Source organism: Muscardinus avellanarius, assembly GCF_963383645.1.
Source record: "Muscardinus avellanarius genome assembly, chromosome: 3".
NCBI classification, from domain to species: domain Eukaryota; kingdom Metazoa; phylum Chordata; class Mammalia; order Rodentia; family Gliridae; genus Muscardinus; species Muscardinus avellanarius.
This window is the reverse complement of record NC_137788.1, coordinates 154491145-154508088: the sequence shown is the minus strand read 5'-3', so window position 1 is coordinate 154508088 and position 16944 is coordinate 154491145. Positions and strand designations below refer to the sequence as shown.

Sequence of the window (16944 nt, the reverse complement as noted above, 5' to 3'; positions counted from 1 at the left end):
AGCATTGGCATCAATTCTCCCTCTAGAAGACTAGATCCAGAGACCCTGCAAACAATAACTGACTCACGCTTTGGACCATTGGCCCAACCTGTCCACCTTGAACTTTGGCTTTATCAGTATTCCTGAGTCTCTGGTGACAGATGATCAAAACATCAATTAACACACACGTAAAGCAGCAGTTACTGTACTTAGTGTTATTTTTTTTTACTTAGTGTTATATTTAAGGAACAATTACCACTAGAGATGGATATTGCTGGGTAGATAAAAGTACAAAGGATGGTTAAGTTATCCCTTTGTACTCTGTTTAGGATTACCATCATTCTTTAGAGAATGTCCCTGGTTGCCCAGAGTAAATATCTTTCCTTTTTATTTTCCAGTGAATAATTCCTTCCTGATCAGCTGCAATAGAGGACCACTCATTTATCAAGTCAGTCTGACTGGTAAATGCTGGCTTTAAAGCATAAACAGTCACTTCTTCCCTAAACATTCCTGGTGCTAGAAGTAAAGGTTGCCTTCAGTATTCCAAAACTATGTATTGAATATTTTGATTAGAAACTTCACAACAAAAATAACATTTCTTCCCCCAAGTTATTCCTAAAAGGATTTCCCTTATTTTCTAGTATTTATTTATTTATTTATTTATTTATTTATTTATTTATTTTTGGTGGTACTGGGGTTCCTGGATGCCCTTTTACCTTCAGGCTACACTCCCAGACCTAATATATATATATATATATATATATATATATATATATATATATATATATATATATATATATATAATATTATATTATATTTGGAAACAGGGTCTCTTAAGCCAGCGCGGCTGGCTTCAAACCTGCGCAATCCTCCTGTCTCCGCCTCCCAAGCGCAGGGATTGCAAGCGTGCTCCATCACACCCAGCTTATTTTCTAGTATTTAAAAATACTCATATTTTAAGTTCCCTCTCCTATGTAACTTATTTAAGTAGTCAATGTATTCTTTGCAGATCATATACTGACCTAAAATAGCTCTTCTTGATACCAGTGTTGGGGTGCTTGATGGATAACACCTGATAGAATTGGCGCAGTAAATATATTGTAAAAAAGTGTTTCCTCATAGAGATGGCATTGTAAAGACAAACTTAAAATACAACTTTGAAATAATTATAATTAGTTGCTGGAGATCAAAAAGCTACAAGTACAGAAGGAATTTTTTAAAATACTGCTGGAAGGCATAAATAAGTTCTTGATACTTAAGATATTTCCTGAGACAGTAACACATGTGGATTCAAAAAGAGCTGTATCTAAATGCTTAGAAGTAAACATTAAGATACTCTGAAAAACTAGTTGGTAGCTCTAAATATGTTTTAGTGGAAATAAAACTACTAATGTCAAAGGCACGTAAGAAATAATTGAATTTGTTGCCAAAGGCATATGTGAAACATTGAATGTTTCCGTAAAAACCTAACAAGAAAAAAGAATTTCTAACAATCCTATAAACATTTACAAATGTATTACCATATATTAAATAATCAATTTATTATTTAATATACAATCCTTCAAACTTCTATCTTCTTGTTCCCACCTCTGAAAAAAAGCAGACACATTTTTGCATCCGCTTGCTGGGTACTTCCTTAAGGTGGCGTAATCACTTTCTATAAGAAGATTGCAGAATAGCCCCTTCTGTTGGTTCTCTGAGGCAGAAAACTACATTTACAAACTAAGTTTATATTTTCCGTAAGCTTTGAAATAGTATGTGCTTAAAATTAAAATGTACTTTCCAAAGTTTAAGATTATTCAGTCTAAGAAGTTGAGATATTACCCAAGGGTAGTACAATTGTTTTTGTATAGGAAGAACAAAGACAATAGACCATTGTCTAAAAACATGAGGTGAAAAATAAAACATATCCAAAATAATCTCCACAGGTAGAACTATGCTGTAAAACACTCCGCATACATCAAGTCCCTTGGCAAACAGCATCTGTCACGTAGGTGGCTAACTTGTTGGTCAACACCGGGGCAATCTAGAAATGAGTGGCGACTCCCTGATTAGATCGGATGTCTCCATGACTGGTGAGAGAGCCTAATTTAGCACAAAGCAAATCTGCTCCAACTTTTTCTGGAAGTTCAAGCTCTGGAAGGACCAAGGGAAACTTTCCGAGGGCAACGTGGGTCTGGAACAAGCGGTCTAGATTCTGCTCGCTCTTCCAGTGGGGTCAGCCAGATGTGCTGTGTTGTTCAGTTCCCTACACCACTTGCTCTCCACTGTGTGAGTGAACAGCCTTCAGCATGGAGCTGAAGAGAGGACAGGCTCTGAGTCAACTTATGATCACATGAGGTCCCACAGCAAACTTTGGTCAAAACATGAATTTAACAAATAAAGAAGCCATCACACTAATAATCCACAAATCTCTCTCGATCCCAAATGGACTATTAAATGACTGAGTGAGAGTATAATTATTGGACAAAGTAATCTGGGGGAAACTATGCACCAGAGGAATCCATCCTTCAGGTTGGTCTGAATGGTTTTTGTCCCATTACTCTATTTCAAGTCACATGATTGCAGTACACTTACTTCTGCTTATTATGCATTTTACATTTCCATAAGATCTTCTCACAGCTGGAAATCAATAATAGTTAACAGTGACAAATAATTTTAAAAAGTGGAAAATTTCCATACCTGAGAAATCTGCTGCCAGGAGATCTACTGCCTTTAAAACCTTCACTTGCAAAATGCCGACATCCTTCATATCTTTCAGAGAATTCTGTAAGCACTGATAGGAGAAAGGGAGATCCCAACTGAAAATGGCTTTCTAATATACAATCAATGCTCTAAAGTCTTATGGGGTGCACGTTGCATTATCTCCCCACATCTCCTGAAATTCTTAGCAAAGTTTTAGAAATGCATTCTGTCAGCCCACAGAAACTTTAGATCCCTACAGCAGCCAGACTGAAAGAAAAGTGGCTGAGAATTAATTAACTAAAATTTCAAAATAAACAAAAGCACATACAATCTACTTTTAGCATCGCCCCCTGGTGTTAGCATAGATATCCCACTGGGAAAATAGGTTAACAGAATCACATTGGCTCTCCCCCCCCCTTTTTTTGTATTTAATGCAAAATTTTAAATCATCTTAAAAGGCACCATTATCCTGATGTCTATTTTGTACAAACTTTATGGGTACTTTATGGATAGTTTAAGAACTAAACTTGTACCCATGTAGATATTTATTACCATTGGAAAGAGAGTGGGGATGGAAATAGAGTAAATTTTCTGATCTATGTCTTAGCCAGTTCATTAGAGGTTTGGGAGTTAGTATTACCCTATATTCATATGTTCTTTAATCTTTAGTTTGCATGTTCAAAACCTGGAGTATTTGTACTGGTCATTCTTAATCAATAATACATGTAGCAATGTTTAAATGTCTAAGACTGTGGATCCTAAAGAAATTATGCATGAAAAAGATAAATGTAAGAACATTCTTCTTTTGTCTACAGAGAACACATCTGTTGATGACACTGCTTCAAAAAATTCAGATATAGTTTCCACCAGAACTAGAGAGAAAAAGACCTATGATAAGTACACTGATTAGATCGATAGAAAAACAGCAGAATCAATGTTATTTAGGCATTTTAGGGTCAAAGAATAAAAGCTAATAATACTTAAGGTTTGCCTAACTTAATATGCATCATTCCCAAGAACTTTTGAAATTTGTTCCTCCTCTGGATTTTCAACCTCACCCAAACCAAGCCAACCAGCCAACGAGTTCTTTAGCTAAGATAAAAATATTTAAATAAAATGATTTTATAATTTAGAAACAGAAATACCTGTAAGAATATCTATTTTTAGAACCTAAGAAATAAATCCAGAGGTCTGTAACCACTGTCTTGTAACAGAGCACTCTTCTCCAAATATACTGGCTAATTTTTTGAAAGAAACATTGGTATTTCTACCAGTTATCATGAATTCTTAAATCCTTTTTTCCCAAAAATTACCCCTCAAATCCTACGGCATCATTCAAGGCAGTCAATACAGTGCTATCTAATTTTATAAATGCACAACATGCTTCATGAATTTTATATCTTTTGAAATTTATGCACAAGAAACCTTGGGGAAAATTTTAGTTTCAGGCACCAACTTTTAGTTTGCTTAAGTCAAGTCATCATAGAGAACATCAAAAAAATTTTTTTTACAGAGTCGATCAACCTGGCACACAGATTCTGTGTGGACAATGAGATACATTGTCTAGGTTTTGTATTCTTGAAGATAAAGAATTTTCCAAATAATCAATACAGCTATACAGTAAAGGATTCTAGAGGCACTAAAGTTTATGCTGAGAGTGAAATGGCCATTGAATAAGAATTCATCTTTGTTTCATTTTTATGCCACTTTCTAAAAAGATGCCTTCCATGCATGGCAATAAAGTAGATGTATTGATTTACAAAGATGGGATAAAAACAAAATGCAAAAGAAGGTACCTACAAAGCCAAAGCGCACGTACACACACACACACACACACACACACACACACACACACAAGTGACAAGGAGACAGCCATTGATTTTAAAGTGCTGAATGGACTTTCAGCCACATAGCAGATACTTAGGGGAAAAAAAGTAGTATCTTCATGTGGGCTGTATAGAACCTTCAGGCCTGCTAAGATGAGCATATTTTCCCTTTATCCTTAAAAACAAAAAAAGGTGTGGGATCTTTAACCTTGAAAACAAAAATGGTTGCCGACATGTAAACAGCAGAAGTATCTATAACACTGCAAATATTAATTGTTGGTTTTATAAAGTCACTTCTGTGAACTTTTATCGATATTCCCATTTACATGTACAAATAGGCTAAACCAGGGTCAGCTTCCTTGAGGATGTCAGCATTCCCCAAAGACTTCCTGAAAGTACAATATTTATTCAAATATTCAACATATATACTCAAATATTCAATATATATTCAAATATTATATATATTCAAAATACTTTTCTGACTTTTAAAATTTTCAAGGCCAACTGGAGCCTCCTTTCACCTTCTCACTGATGCATTAACCCCAAAGTCTGATCTTGTTTTAGGAGACACACAGTTAATCTCAGGACAAAGATCTCTTCTGATGTACTTTTTTCACTTCATAGACTTTTTTCCATCTTAAATGCAGGGGTGGGAGGAGGGGGAGCGGTCTTACAAGAGGAGGCACTCACATATCTCTGGGAGATCTGCTTTCTTTCACTGGGGTCTGCTAAGGGGCAGACACACAGGTCGGAGACAGAGACTCCAGCACAGGGCGTGAGTGTGATGAGCAGGAGCAAGGCCCCCAGGCAGCTCTCCAGCGGCAGCTCCAGGCAGTTGGCTTGCTTTAGAGGGAGGGCTGCGATATCCACTTTACACCTAGAGAAATTTCAGGAGGCAGAGAAAGGAAAGTGATTAACTCAGTCTAGGCCACTGTGGACTCTCCAAAGCACCTGTCTTGTATATCATCCCCTTTCCTCAGACCTTGCTCTGAGCTCAGGTTTATTGAGCAGTGAAGGTTGCAAGGGCTCCCCTGGCTCTGAGGACAAGATCCCAGCCTAGCATGCTCTAAAATTAAGGAGAGGAAAATGTAAGGAAACCAGAGAGAAGGCAGCATCAAGGGACAGAAAATGAGAAAAGAGGTAAGTCAGGCCTTTGCCAAATAAATTCGGTAGAAAGATGACAAAAACAAGAATTAGGGAGAAAAAGGTTCAGAGTTCCAGTATCACAAAGGAGGGCACTGCTTGGCTTTCCTACCCTGTGATTTAAAAAAAAAAAAGATAATAAAGAATATTGGTTTACAAAAAGAAGAAAAATATGAAAGAACTTTAAGTGGGCTAGGGTTAACGAAGAAAGCATTTTCTTCTCCCATTAATGCCAATTGGCAAATTTTTATTTAAAGAAACACATTAAGGTGTTTTCCTAATAGGCATGATTCCGCAGGGTTTCCCCAGGTGGGTTTCTTTTGGACAAATGGAGCATGAAGTGTTGTTGATTGATCCCATGCCGCGGCATGGCCAGGAAGGGCTGTACTCATCTGCTAGAAATTGCATGCGTTTTGCCTCTTAACAGCCAATGTTTTGGAGCTATGGAAAACCTCAAACACATTTAAATACAGAAGCAAACACTAAAAAAACAAGATGGGAAGCGCTGAGGTGCTAAGCCATTTATTTGCTTTAACGCTGAAAGCCCTGAGTTTGCCTGGACCACACTACTATGTTGATGTGTGCAGGAAGCTAGGATGAAGGAGGCGGGCAATGGTAATTCTTTGACATAACTTTAGTAAGTCTTATTTGCCATCCACAATTATGGAATATGATGAATATTCAAATTTTTAGTAAAGGACTGAAACACTGCCTCTCACAATGAGCAATAACGTTCTTAACCTGAATCTTCAATGCACTTTAGTGCATTGTAATCAAACATCTTGTTCAGGGTGACAGAGACAGGCATACACTTCATACACTTTGTATGCTAGTGATTAACTAGAAGTAGTTCACCTTAGCCAGGTGTTAGAGTGCACACCATTACTTGGGAGGCTGAGACAGGAGGATTGCAATTTCCAGGTTAGCCTTGGCAACTTCCTGTAACCCTGAACAAACAAGCAAAAACTCGTTTCAAAAAGCAAAAATTAAAAGGGTTTGGGGGTGTAGCTTGTAGGGAGACTGTCCCTGGTCCACTGGAGAAAATACAGCTAAACTTACATGTATATTATATAAAGCAATTACAATTTTGAGCTGCATGAATATAAGCTAAAATCATCCAGGTGGATAAAATTAAATGAAATAGGTATTTCTTATTTTCCGAAAGTGACCTCAATTAGGAGAAAAATGATGGCTTTAACAATAAATTTGTCCAGCTATGCCACTCCTGGGTACCTACCCCAAAAGAACTGAAACCAGACTACCATACCAGTGCACGTACACCTACAGAATTCATAATTGTCGAAGTATAAAACCAGCTGAGCTGTCCATCAACAGAGGAATGGGTTACAAATTATGGAATATATACACACTAGAATTCTAGAATTAATAAAGGATAAAGCAGGGAAATGAATGGAAATGGAGAATATTATGTTGAATGAGATTAGTCAGTCACAAAGCGTTAAAGGTCAGCTGTTAAGGTCAAATGTTCTCTCTCATATGTGGAAGCTAGAGAGAAATTGAGTCACAGAAGGGATTCCAGACAAAGAAGAAACCTAAGTGGAGTGAAAGAGGGGACCTGAGGGAACCGAGAGTGGGGAGGTAGGCCTAAAGGAGGCAGCGCCTCAGAGGACAGGAGGTACATACACAGACTTATCAGAGCCAGTCACTGTGTAGGTGGAGAGCGAGGGGGAGTGGGGTGGGAACTGGGGGAGGGCTCAAGGAGTGCTGAGTGCCTGTAAGACTCTAGCACCCTGAACTTTACCAAGATGTATGATTACAACGCACCCATTAAAAAAATAAAATAAAAGTTGTCATTTTCAGTGAAGAATGATTACAAAAACCGCATGTATTTTAGTTTCTATGTTTTGAATCAAAATAATATTTTCTGTGGCAATGGGGAAAACTTTTCCAATTAAAATTTAAGTACTACCCATGAAAAGAAAGGTTAATATTTTTTATTTCATAAGCAACTATGTAAGTAATTAAATTTGCTTGGAAAGTAAGGCATATCAAGTTCTTTGATTATATCATTTCTAGAAAACACAGGAACTCATATATTCTTAAACAATACAAAGTATAATATATGCTTAGAGGTATTTAATTATTTTGTGCTATTAAATATACTTGTCTTTATTAATAAAGCTCTTAAGAATGATAAATGATACAAATTTGTGGGAATTTTCTCTGGTGGTCAAAAACAGCAGTCCAAATTATCACAGTCGTATTTGTGGAACATTCTTTTTAATTCCACTAATAATGACAATTTATGTTTCTTCTTTAATGTTACTCTGTTCTTTATGGGTGGTTTTGTTTGTTTAACAGCCAAAAGTTATTTGGAGGCAAGTGCTCTGAAGGGGAACAACATTTATGGGTCAAAAGTAATGTATAAACAAACAATATTAAGATTTTTCTTGGTTAATTTAAGATGGTCCTGACATCTTAAATTACTCTAAAGAGTAATTTAATAATGCTGTGAGATATATTAGCATATTTAGTATGACTTTGCAAACCCTCCCAGTGACCATGACCATGCTCGACTTGCTAGAACAATTTGTTATTTTAAATAAAATTTGAACCACATCACAGACAAAATCCAAAACTAAATATTAGTTTTCTTCTCAAAACGTATGCATTTGCACCAACTTTTTGGTCATTTCTGTCCACTGTGGACATCTTTGGGCTTATATCCTGTTTAAAGATTATTGAGCTAAGTAGGAAATAACCCTTGTATGTAAAATAGCTAGGGTTAGTGTAGATATCAAAAGCCCAAAATAATCACCTTGAAGATACTGGCACCAATTTATTGAGATTCCTCCTTTACCATTAACTACAGAGTATATTCAGCCAGATATTACAATGCCATTTCCTTAGTGACTTGATGAGCAAATTAAAATTGTACACATAGATTTTGACCTATCTTACTAGGATCCCTGCCCCAAGTTAATTTACCCTCTCCCTAATTTTAACAACCAGCTCCTCTATAGTTTTCTATAGACTTTCTCCCTGGCTTTTTTTATCCACTTGGCTTCCTCATTTATACTCCCATTTTAGAAGGAAAAAGGAAATATGGGAGAAAGAAGTAATGTATTCCACATAAGAATTGCCCTCCAGTTTTAACCCCTTTCAACTTTAGTCTATATGGCTTCATTTTTCCCTAAAGTAGAAGCAGAACCTCTGGGATTTAGCCAGAGGAAGGCAAAACAAGTTGAACATTAACTTCAAGTTAGGAATGACCCTTAGCAAAATGCAACAGAAAAAAAAATATTTTTCTTCAAATGTTTAGGTACCTCTACCACAATATTTACCTACATTTCCAAAAAAAAAAAAGGTCAAGTGAATAAAGTGGGTACTTTTTGTGGCTTTTCTTTCAAAGATAAATAGACCAATATCTAAAAATTTTAGGATATAAATATGTAATATTTATCAAAGATATTTTTAATATGAAACAACCTTGAAAGGAGAATTCAGGCTTCTCCTTTCCAATTTTTCATTTAGTGTACCATATTTTCTCAGAAAGCATACTAAACGTGGCTGGTCTTCTAATACTATCCACTTGCTACTGAAGACCTGCAAATACTCTTTGGTTCTTTTCCAAGACATTTGTCAACTAGGCAGCCAACTGTCCTGGGTGGGGGCAGGGCAGAATTTTTCTCATACCAAAATCATTTTTTTTTTTCTGTGAAAGACCAGAAATGTAGAAATTTTGGTTCGTGGTCCACACAGATTTTGACCTACCAAATTCTGTCCTTGCAATCTGAAAGCAGGGATAGACCATGTAAACAAATAAGCAGGATTGCTTCCCAGTACAACTTTATTTACAAAAGCAGGTGGCAATCAGGCCCCTAGGCTTGAGTTTATCTAATGTGGACCTATAGAAATGCTAGTCAGTTAGCTATGGTGAATCGCCCAGGTAAGGGAAGTACTTTTATTAAGACTTATGTTGGATTCAGATAATATAATCAAGAAAGATATCAGAAATACTAACCTAACTTTTTTTCAAAATAATTTTAACTCACCATAGGCCAAGAGATGCTGGACAAAACACCCAAATATTTGCTTGTTAATAAAAAACCAATAAAGCAATAAAATTTATAGAATTGCTTTTCTGTGTCCTGGCCGCATAGCACCGCGTATAACTTTACAGGCAAGGCGAGAGGGACATGTTGGGACAATTATTCAGAAGGTGCAAGGTACTGGGGCCTCAGGTGATCAGGAAATTCTCATTCCAGCATCAGATTGTAGACAGTATCAATGGATAGGAGCTCAACAAAGAACTGCATTATAGAGATAGTGTCATGATTCCAGTATGACTATTTTTTCCTTTATAGTAGATAGAGTCCTCTGGCTTCGTGACCAGCCCTCCTCTACAGCCACAACATCACCAACTCTTTCTGCCCCTGTCAAGTCTCTCAGAGGGAATATGCCTGATCTCTACCAGGCACCTGCCCATGTTGTGTGCTCTTAGTAGAAAACTTTTCTTCCAATCTCCTTGCCATGCTATCTATCAGCCATTCTACAGGTCTCTGTTTAGACCCGTGACTGTTGTTCCAGAAAGGCTCCCTTGGCCTTTCCCCACAAAGGCTACTTGGGTTTTCATTCCATCTTCAGTCCATATCCTATGGAGCCGCTGGTGCCTGCTAACTTGTAGCATCCAAAACTTGGGAGCTCAAAAACCGCAACCTTGAAAGATGGAACCCTCATCATTTGCAAACTGCTCACCACACCACATGGTATTTGTGAATAAAATAAGTAGAAAAATAAACGAATGTCCCGGCATAAAAATCTTATAGTTGAAAATGCAAATTAGAAAGCTAGTGGGTTTTTTGTTAAATAACTAAACATCTCACAGTCTCTCTATGTTAAAAAACTAAAAAAAAAAAAAAAAAAAAAGAAAAAATGTATTTCTTAGGTGCTTCCCAGATTAAAAATTCCAGAGTTCTACTCACCTGGAGGAAACAGGGACTAAATTACTTTTGTGGGTTTTTTCTGCTACAGACACATATTAAAGCTTTCCTCTCTCACCCACAGGCAGTTAATGTGCTGATTTAGCATCGTTTCTGACCTCCGGTTCTTGTCTTTCTCCATTAATCCCATAGCATTTTAATGTTTTAATTCAACACATAATTTTACCGTATCAGTCAAGCCAAACCTGCTCAAGTCGTACTTGCCATGATAGCTTTTAACCTCTTATTCATTACCATAATTCTATGTTTTATACTGCAGACTGGTCAGCTTTTAGCTTAAATGCAAGGGGCAGCAAAGAGTGCTATAGTTTTAAAAGCTGTAAATCTCGGAGGCTAAGGAAGCAGGCAGACAGGAAGAGAGCGGTGCATGTGTAAAGCCCAGCTGTAAAAGCAGATCAACCACGTGGGGTGCAATTTGTCCAGAGAAATACTCCAGCCCAGATTTTTCACTGCCTCAAAGCCACTAATAAACCGGTAGACTGTGAGAGCCACTTTATAAGACCATCTGGGACTAAGGAGTGGCTGTGGGGCAGGCTAGTCAAAAAGGGCTTACAGATTCTCATCTGTAACCTTTCCTCATAGAATTAAATCTACAATATTCTATGACCCGTTAATTTCTAGAATCGCCTGGAAATTATAAATATCCATCAGAAAAATTAAGTTACGTATGTATCTGAAATTAACAATGCCAATCTCAATATTATGTAGAAGGAAGAAGAAGGAGTAGACAGGGAACTGGAGGGGAAGCTCACAAGTGATGTGTGTACGTACTCCCCTAACACTTTGAACTTCATTATGATGTGAGACTAAAATGCAACAATACAAGAATATTTAAGAAAAAGAAGACAAAAGAAATGATATGAGCTCTTTGACACAATATAAAATACAATAATCAAGATTGGCATATATCATATATTGGGGGGGGGTGATACTCATGTTTTGTTAAAAAGTTGGATGTTGTTTGACTTAGATTTATGTCTTGTTTTTCCTTAAAGTTCACTATCCCTGTGTCAGATCTGAATCTGTTTGGATTGTTTGCTTTGCCCATGACAAACACTGGATTAGGCATCATGGTTGCAGGGCATGGTGGGTCTTACTCCAAGCACCTTCGAGTCATCAGCCTCAACCTTCTCTGGAATCCCTGTGGCTCAGGCAGAGCCCACAGATGGGTAGATGTTGGTGGCAGTACAAGTCTGAAAATCCCTCGTGACTCTGAGCCCTTGGAGGACGCCAGCAGCTGGGCATGGCCAGGTATCAATCTTCACCAAGATAATACCTTAGCAACTCCAACTATGACCAGCTGTGAAACTGAGTTCTCTTTTTTTTTTTTTTTGTGGCACTGGGGGTAGAGTCTAGGGGCTTTTCTATCTCCAGGCTATACTCCCAGACCTATTTTATATTTTATTTGGAAACAGGTTCTCACTAAGTTGCTGAAAGCCTCGCTAAGTAGCTGAGGCTGACTTCAAACCCGTGCGATCCTCCTGTCTCAGCCTCCCAAGCGCTGGAATTACAAGGGTGCGCCACCACGCCTGGCTTCACATAACGCCCACCCTCCTGGACTTTTCATCCAGAACTACAAATCGCAGCCCTGTTCAGGATAACCTAGGCATTCAATACTGTAGTCAGCAAATGCCCCTCCTACCCTGTCCTTGAAGATGGTCACTGCTCACTTCTACCAAAAAATAAAAAAATAAGCTGAGTTTATCATATTTCATATTCAAAATTCCATTAACTTTTGTAACAAATGTTGTGGGGAATCTATAGTTGCCATACAGAATGATTTCAAATTTAACAGAAATGATATCCACTATAGACAATGAAAGATAGACATTGCTACTGTGGTGATGGGTACAGAATGGCCATTATCCCCATTACACAGAGAGTCAGAGTCCACAGCAAATTCTTTGCCCAATTTTACAGGGCTAGCTAGCTCTCAGGGAACTAGCTCTCATGAAGCTGGTTCCTTCATGTTAAAATGCCTCCAGCAGGAAGCTTCACTAAAGACAATTCCCCTAGGGAGGCTATCCAGAGCTTTAAAATTTTACCATGAAGTTGTTATCTAAAAGCAAAACATGAGACCAGCCTTTGGGAATAGTTCATGTTCATCCTTGTTCTCTGAGTGCCTTCTGATATTAAAAAAAAAAGTATTTTCCCAACAGTCACAACATAAAATAGCTGAGCCTTAGAATGAACATCACAGACAAAAGGAAATGGAAAGAAAACTTAAAATATTAAAACCTAATAAGGAGGACCAGTAACAGGCCAGTGTTGTGCTGAGCATACTCTCTCCTTGAAATCTGAGCAGCAGCGTTATGTATTAGCAAAGGATTCTCCCCTCCTGCACGCTCAGTACAAGGTAACACTGTGGACCTGCTCCCAAGAGAGACTTTTGTTATCTCTTGTACTACAGAAGAGGAAAAAGGAAAAGGATTAAAAAAAAAACACAAACAAACAAAAATACTCCTTTAAAATCCATGAAGAGGAAGGACAGACACACCAGAGGACTGGGAGTTATCTCAGTTACAAACAGGAAATGGCTAAAATAAAAAATCAATGCCCCAATGACAGAACATGACATAAAAGAGACATCTTAAATTGTTTCTTTGTCTCTGTGAAGCAACCCAACACTCGTTTAGGAAGAGCACTTCCTATTATGTGATAGAAACATGACAGGCCCATGACATGTGAAATGCAAAGGCATTCTTCTTTGCACCTACTAAAATAACACCCGGCCATTCATCACCAGAAGCCCAAGTTCCCATCATTCAGATAACACCTGGGGCCACAGAGTGCCCTGCGTGCCTGTGACTTAACCCTGTTCCAAGGACTAGCGCTAAGCTTCCTACTATTGGCACCATCAGGGCCCTGGTGTTGGGCTTCACTTCCAATGTCAGAGACTCCCACACTGAAGAAACTGAGGCATCTCCCTTACCCTGTGTGGTCTGTGGAAGGAGAGAAAAGGTCATATTGGGACCTGGCAGCAGTGAAGAGCTGGCTTCCAGCTTGAGACTAGAGTATAGCATGGACCAATTGCTAAAAAAAAAACAAACAAAAAACCTGGCCTCAGAGATTGTTGACACAAATAAGAATGGATTGCACATCTTAGACATCTTAGATGTGTGCTAAGCAGAGCAAGCAGGGTTATAGCATATGAAATGCAGAGGTCTCGCCTGCTAGAGGTACTAGAGTATGCACTGGATTGTTGCATACTTGTGTATGTGTGTGTAGGGGGTGCATGTACATAAATTTTCCCATACAACAATTGGGGAAAGTTACTAGCATCTGGTGAATGAGAGCCAGGTCTGCTAAAAATATATCCTGCCACATGCCAGATGATCCCACGCAATAGAGTATTCTGTTGAGAAACTGGAGGAATGTCTAATGGACACTCAACTCCCTCACCCCTATATCTCAAGGGGCGCCATTAAGGGAAGGTAGGCATTGGCAACAAGAAGAGCTAGTGTTCTGGGTGCCAAACACTGAGCTAAGAACTTTGCATTTAGCTTACAAAGCACTGTCCCAGGAATTGGTTAGCTGGGTCTCATGACATTTCTATTATCCAAGCTCCTTGTTGTCAGGAAAAAAAAAAAAACTGATTATTGCCCTGGACCTCTGTATTTCCTTGTTGAAAACTTGAGGGGTTTTATTAGGTGAATGGTTGTCAGACTTTAGTTTTCAATAATAAACCCCCTTTCCTAAACCACGAGGCCAGGATAGAGCAGGAAGAAATGTTGAGACCCTCCCAAGACCCCAGATGTGAGCCCAGGTGTATCTTTGAATCCAAGCTCAAGGTCTGAAAAACAAGGTGAAGAGCCATTGGATTCCTTTTAAACGGTTGTGTTCATTTAAGATTTGTGTGCAGCTGGGCATGCTGGCGCACACCTGTAATCCCATCATTTGGGAGGCTGAGACAGGTGGATGGTGGTTCCAGAACAGCCTCAGTGAAGTCCTTTCCAACCCAGTGAGACTCTGTTTCAAAAAAGAATTAAAAAAAAAAAAATAGGCCTGGGGGTGTGGCTTGTAGGTAGAATGAATGGCCCTGGGTTCCATCCCCAGTTTAAAAAAAAAAAAAAAAGATTTATGTGCAATTTGTATTTTTGAAAAATAAACAAAAGGCAGTGATTGGAAGGAAAGGATTTAGCCTTTGAAAACACAAAATCCTGACTCTGAAACAAATGTTTCTCAAATCCAGGGTGCCTAGTCATTTGGAAAACTTCTCCCACTACACTTCCTTATGCACAACATGGACCCTGATGCCACCAGCTCCCAGGACTAGAGCTACAGACCAGAGACCTCGGCTTCTCTTTGCACCTCTGCTGTGTTAGTATGGGCTGGTCACAGTGCGTGCACTTCCTCGTTTATTGTGCTCTACATATTGTATTCATTGACTGTATTATATCATGAAGAAGCTACAATGGTTATATTATGGTTTCTTTTATAGTTGTGTTCAAATCAAAATAAAGAAATAAAAAATTAGATTTGGCCTTGACTGATTCTATCACAGTTTGCTACACAGAACACCAGTACATTGAAGTTCCCATCATGGAAGGCTAAATTATACTATATTTCACTATTTAGGAAAAGCCAAATAGAGTACATTGGAAATTTGTATAAACATGTCCCAGAGTGTCCTAGATGGCATATTATCTTTCTAGAGAAAATTCCTAACACAAACTACAGTTGTCCTTTGGTCCACAGGATCCACATTCACAGATTCAATCAAATGGGGATCAAAAACATTTTAAAAAAAATGTGTCTGGCCAGCATGGTGGCACACGCTTGTAATCACAGTACTTGGGAAGCTTAGATGTAAGGATGGCAGGTTCAAGCCCAGTCTCAGAAACTTAGTGAAACCTATTTCAAAATTTAAAAAAGGGCTGGAAATGCAGCTCCAAGGTATCTCATAAAACACACACACACACACACACACACACACACACACACACACCAAAAACAAAATGAAGCATAAACAAACCTCAGAGGCTCAATACCAGTACCGCACATACAAAAGAAAAAGTATCTTTAATGAACATGTAAAGATATTGTAGGTCATTATTCATTGGTAAATTATAAATGCTACTTATACAACAAATATATATCAGGTATCATTAACAATCTAGAATTAAAGTACTGGGGAGGATGTAAATAGGTTGTATGCAAATAGTATCCATTTTACAGAAGAGACTCAAGCATTATGCATCTTGGTATCTCTATGTGGTTCTTAGAACCAATTTTCTATGGAAACTGAGGGACCACTGTACTTCTTCCATTTTCAATACTGTTTTAAAATCTAAATGGTATTTACCAATTTCAAAGCAAAATTCCCCCTCAGGATTGGCTGCCCAGCTCACCGGCAGCTCTGTGGGGTGGAGCAGGAGTTGGTACCCACCGCCCCAAAGAGCAAAGACATCCTCTCAGCCCGGCCCCATGCAGACACCAGCTCCCACCAGCGAGAAGCAGGGGACTCACGTGCCCAGCCGCTCCTCATGCTTTTTGCTGTCCTTTCCCCACACTTCAATGTCCAAGATGCCCATCCTGTCAGAGAAGTAGTGAAAGTCAAACCGTTCCTGCCACTGCGGGTTTGCACTCTTACACAGTGTCTAGAAAACATGCAGTTACAGCATTTACTTTCTTACAATGCCATTCAGTGCTAACAGCAGCTACACATGAACTTCATTTCTACTTGGCAGGAGGTCATGACCTTGCCCCTTAAGCAAAGTAAGGGTTCCTTTTTGGCAGGAAAGTGACTCAGGAGTTGGCAAAACAGGACTATTCCTTTGGGGGGCCTCCAAATCTAATACTTTATTCACCAAGTTAAAAAGAACACTCTAAGAAGCCTTAAGTGACAAACACACACCTTTATACATGTATATAGAATGGGCATTTAGCAATAGACAATTTTTAATTGTTCACTTACTGAAGTTAATCCTAATTGTGTAGTCAAAAGCAAGTAAAAATTTTTGTTTGCATACATTCAGGGCTGGTTTGATTAAATAACTTGAGTTCTTAACATCAGTCACAGGCATTAAGCGAGAAAACTATAACTTGTGCATTGCTGCCTATTTTTATAATCCAGAGTCATGGGCTGCAGAGAGTAGAGAGGAGGTAAGGTAAAGAAATTCTACTCTCGCAAAACTAGCGAGAGTAGTCTGAAAACTCCAAGAGTAGCCCTGTCCTCTCTAAGGATACTTCCAAACTGTTTTTGTTGGCAAGGTGGTCTTTTCTCTCTCTCACTTTTAGAAATCCAATTTATTCATAAGGGGTGAGTACAAATGTTGGTCACTTGAGAATTAACTCGACGGGTACAACATCAAGTATTAAATCCTAATATCAACTATTAAAGCCTA

General features: G+C 38.4%; 1 protein-coding gene across 1 annotated transcript in view; it reads right to left on the bottom strand.

The window, feature by feature from the left end:
* Positions 1 to 16944, bottom strand: part of MCTP2 (multiple C2 and transmembrane domain containing 2) — a gene marked incomplete at both ends in the record, with an annotated part of 168067 nt that overhangs the window by 97949 nt on the left and 53174 nt on the right. The window contains 3 exons of the mRNA XM_080691701.1: positions 2662 to 2755; positions 5181 to 5367; positions 16067 to 16197. Coding sequence (XP_080547827.1) covers positions 2662 to 2755; positions 5181 to 5367; positions 16067 to 16197 — 412 coding nt within the window. The remainder of the gene's footprint in view (positions 1 to 2661; positions 2756 to 5180; positions 5368 to 16066; positions 16198 to 16944) is intronic.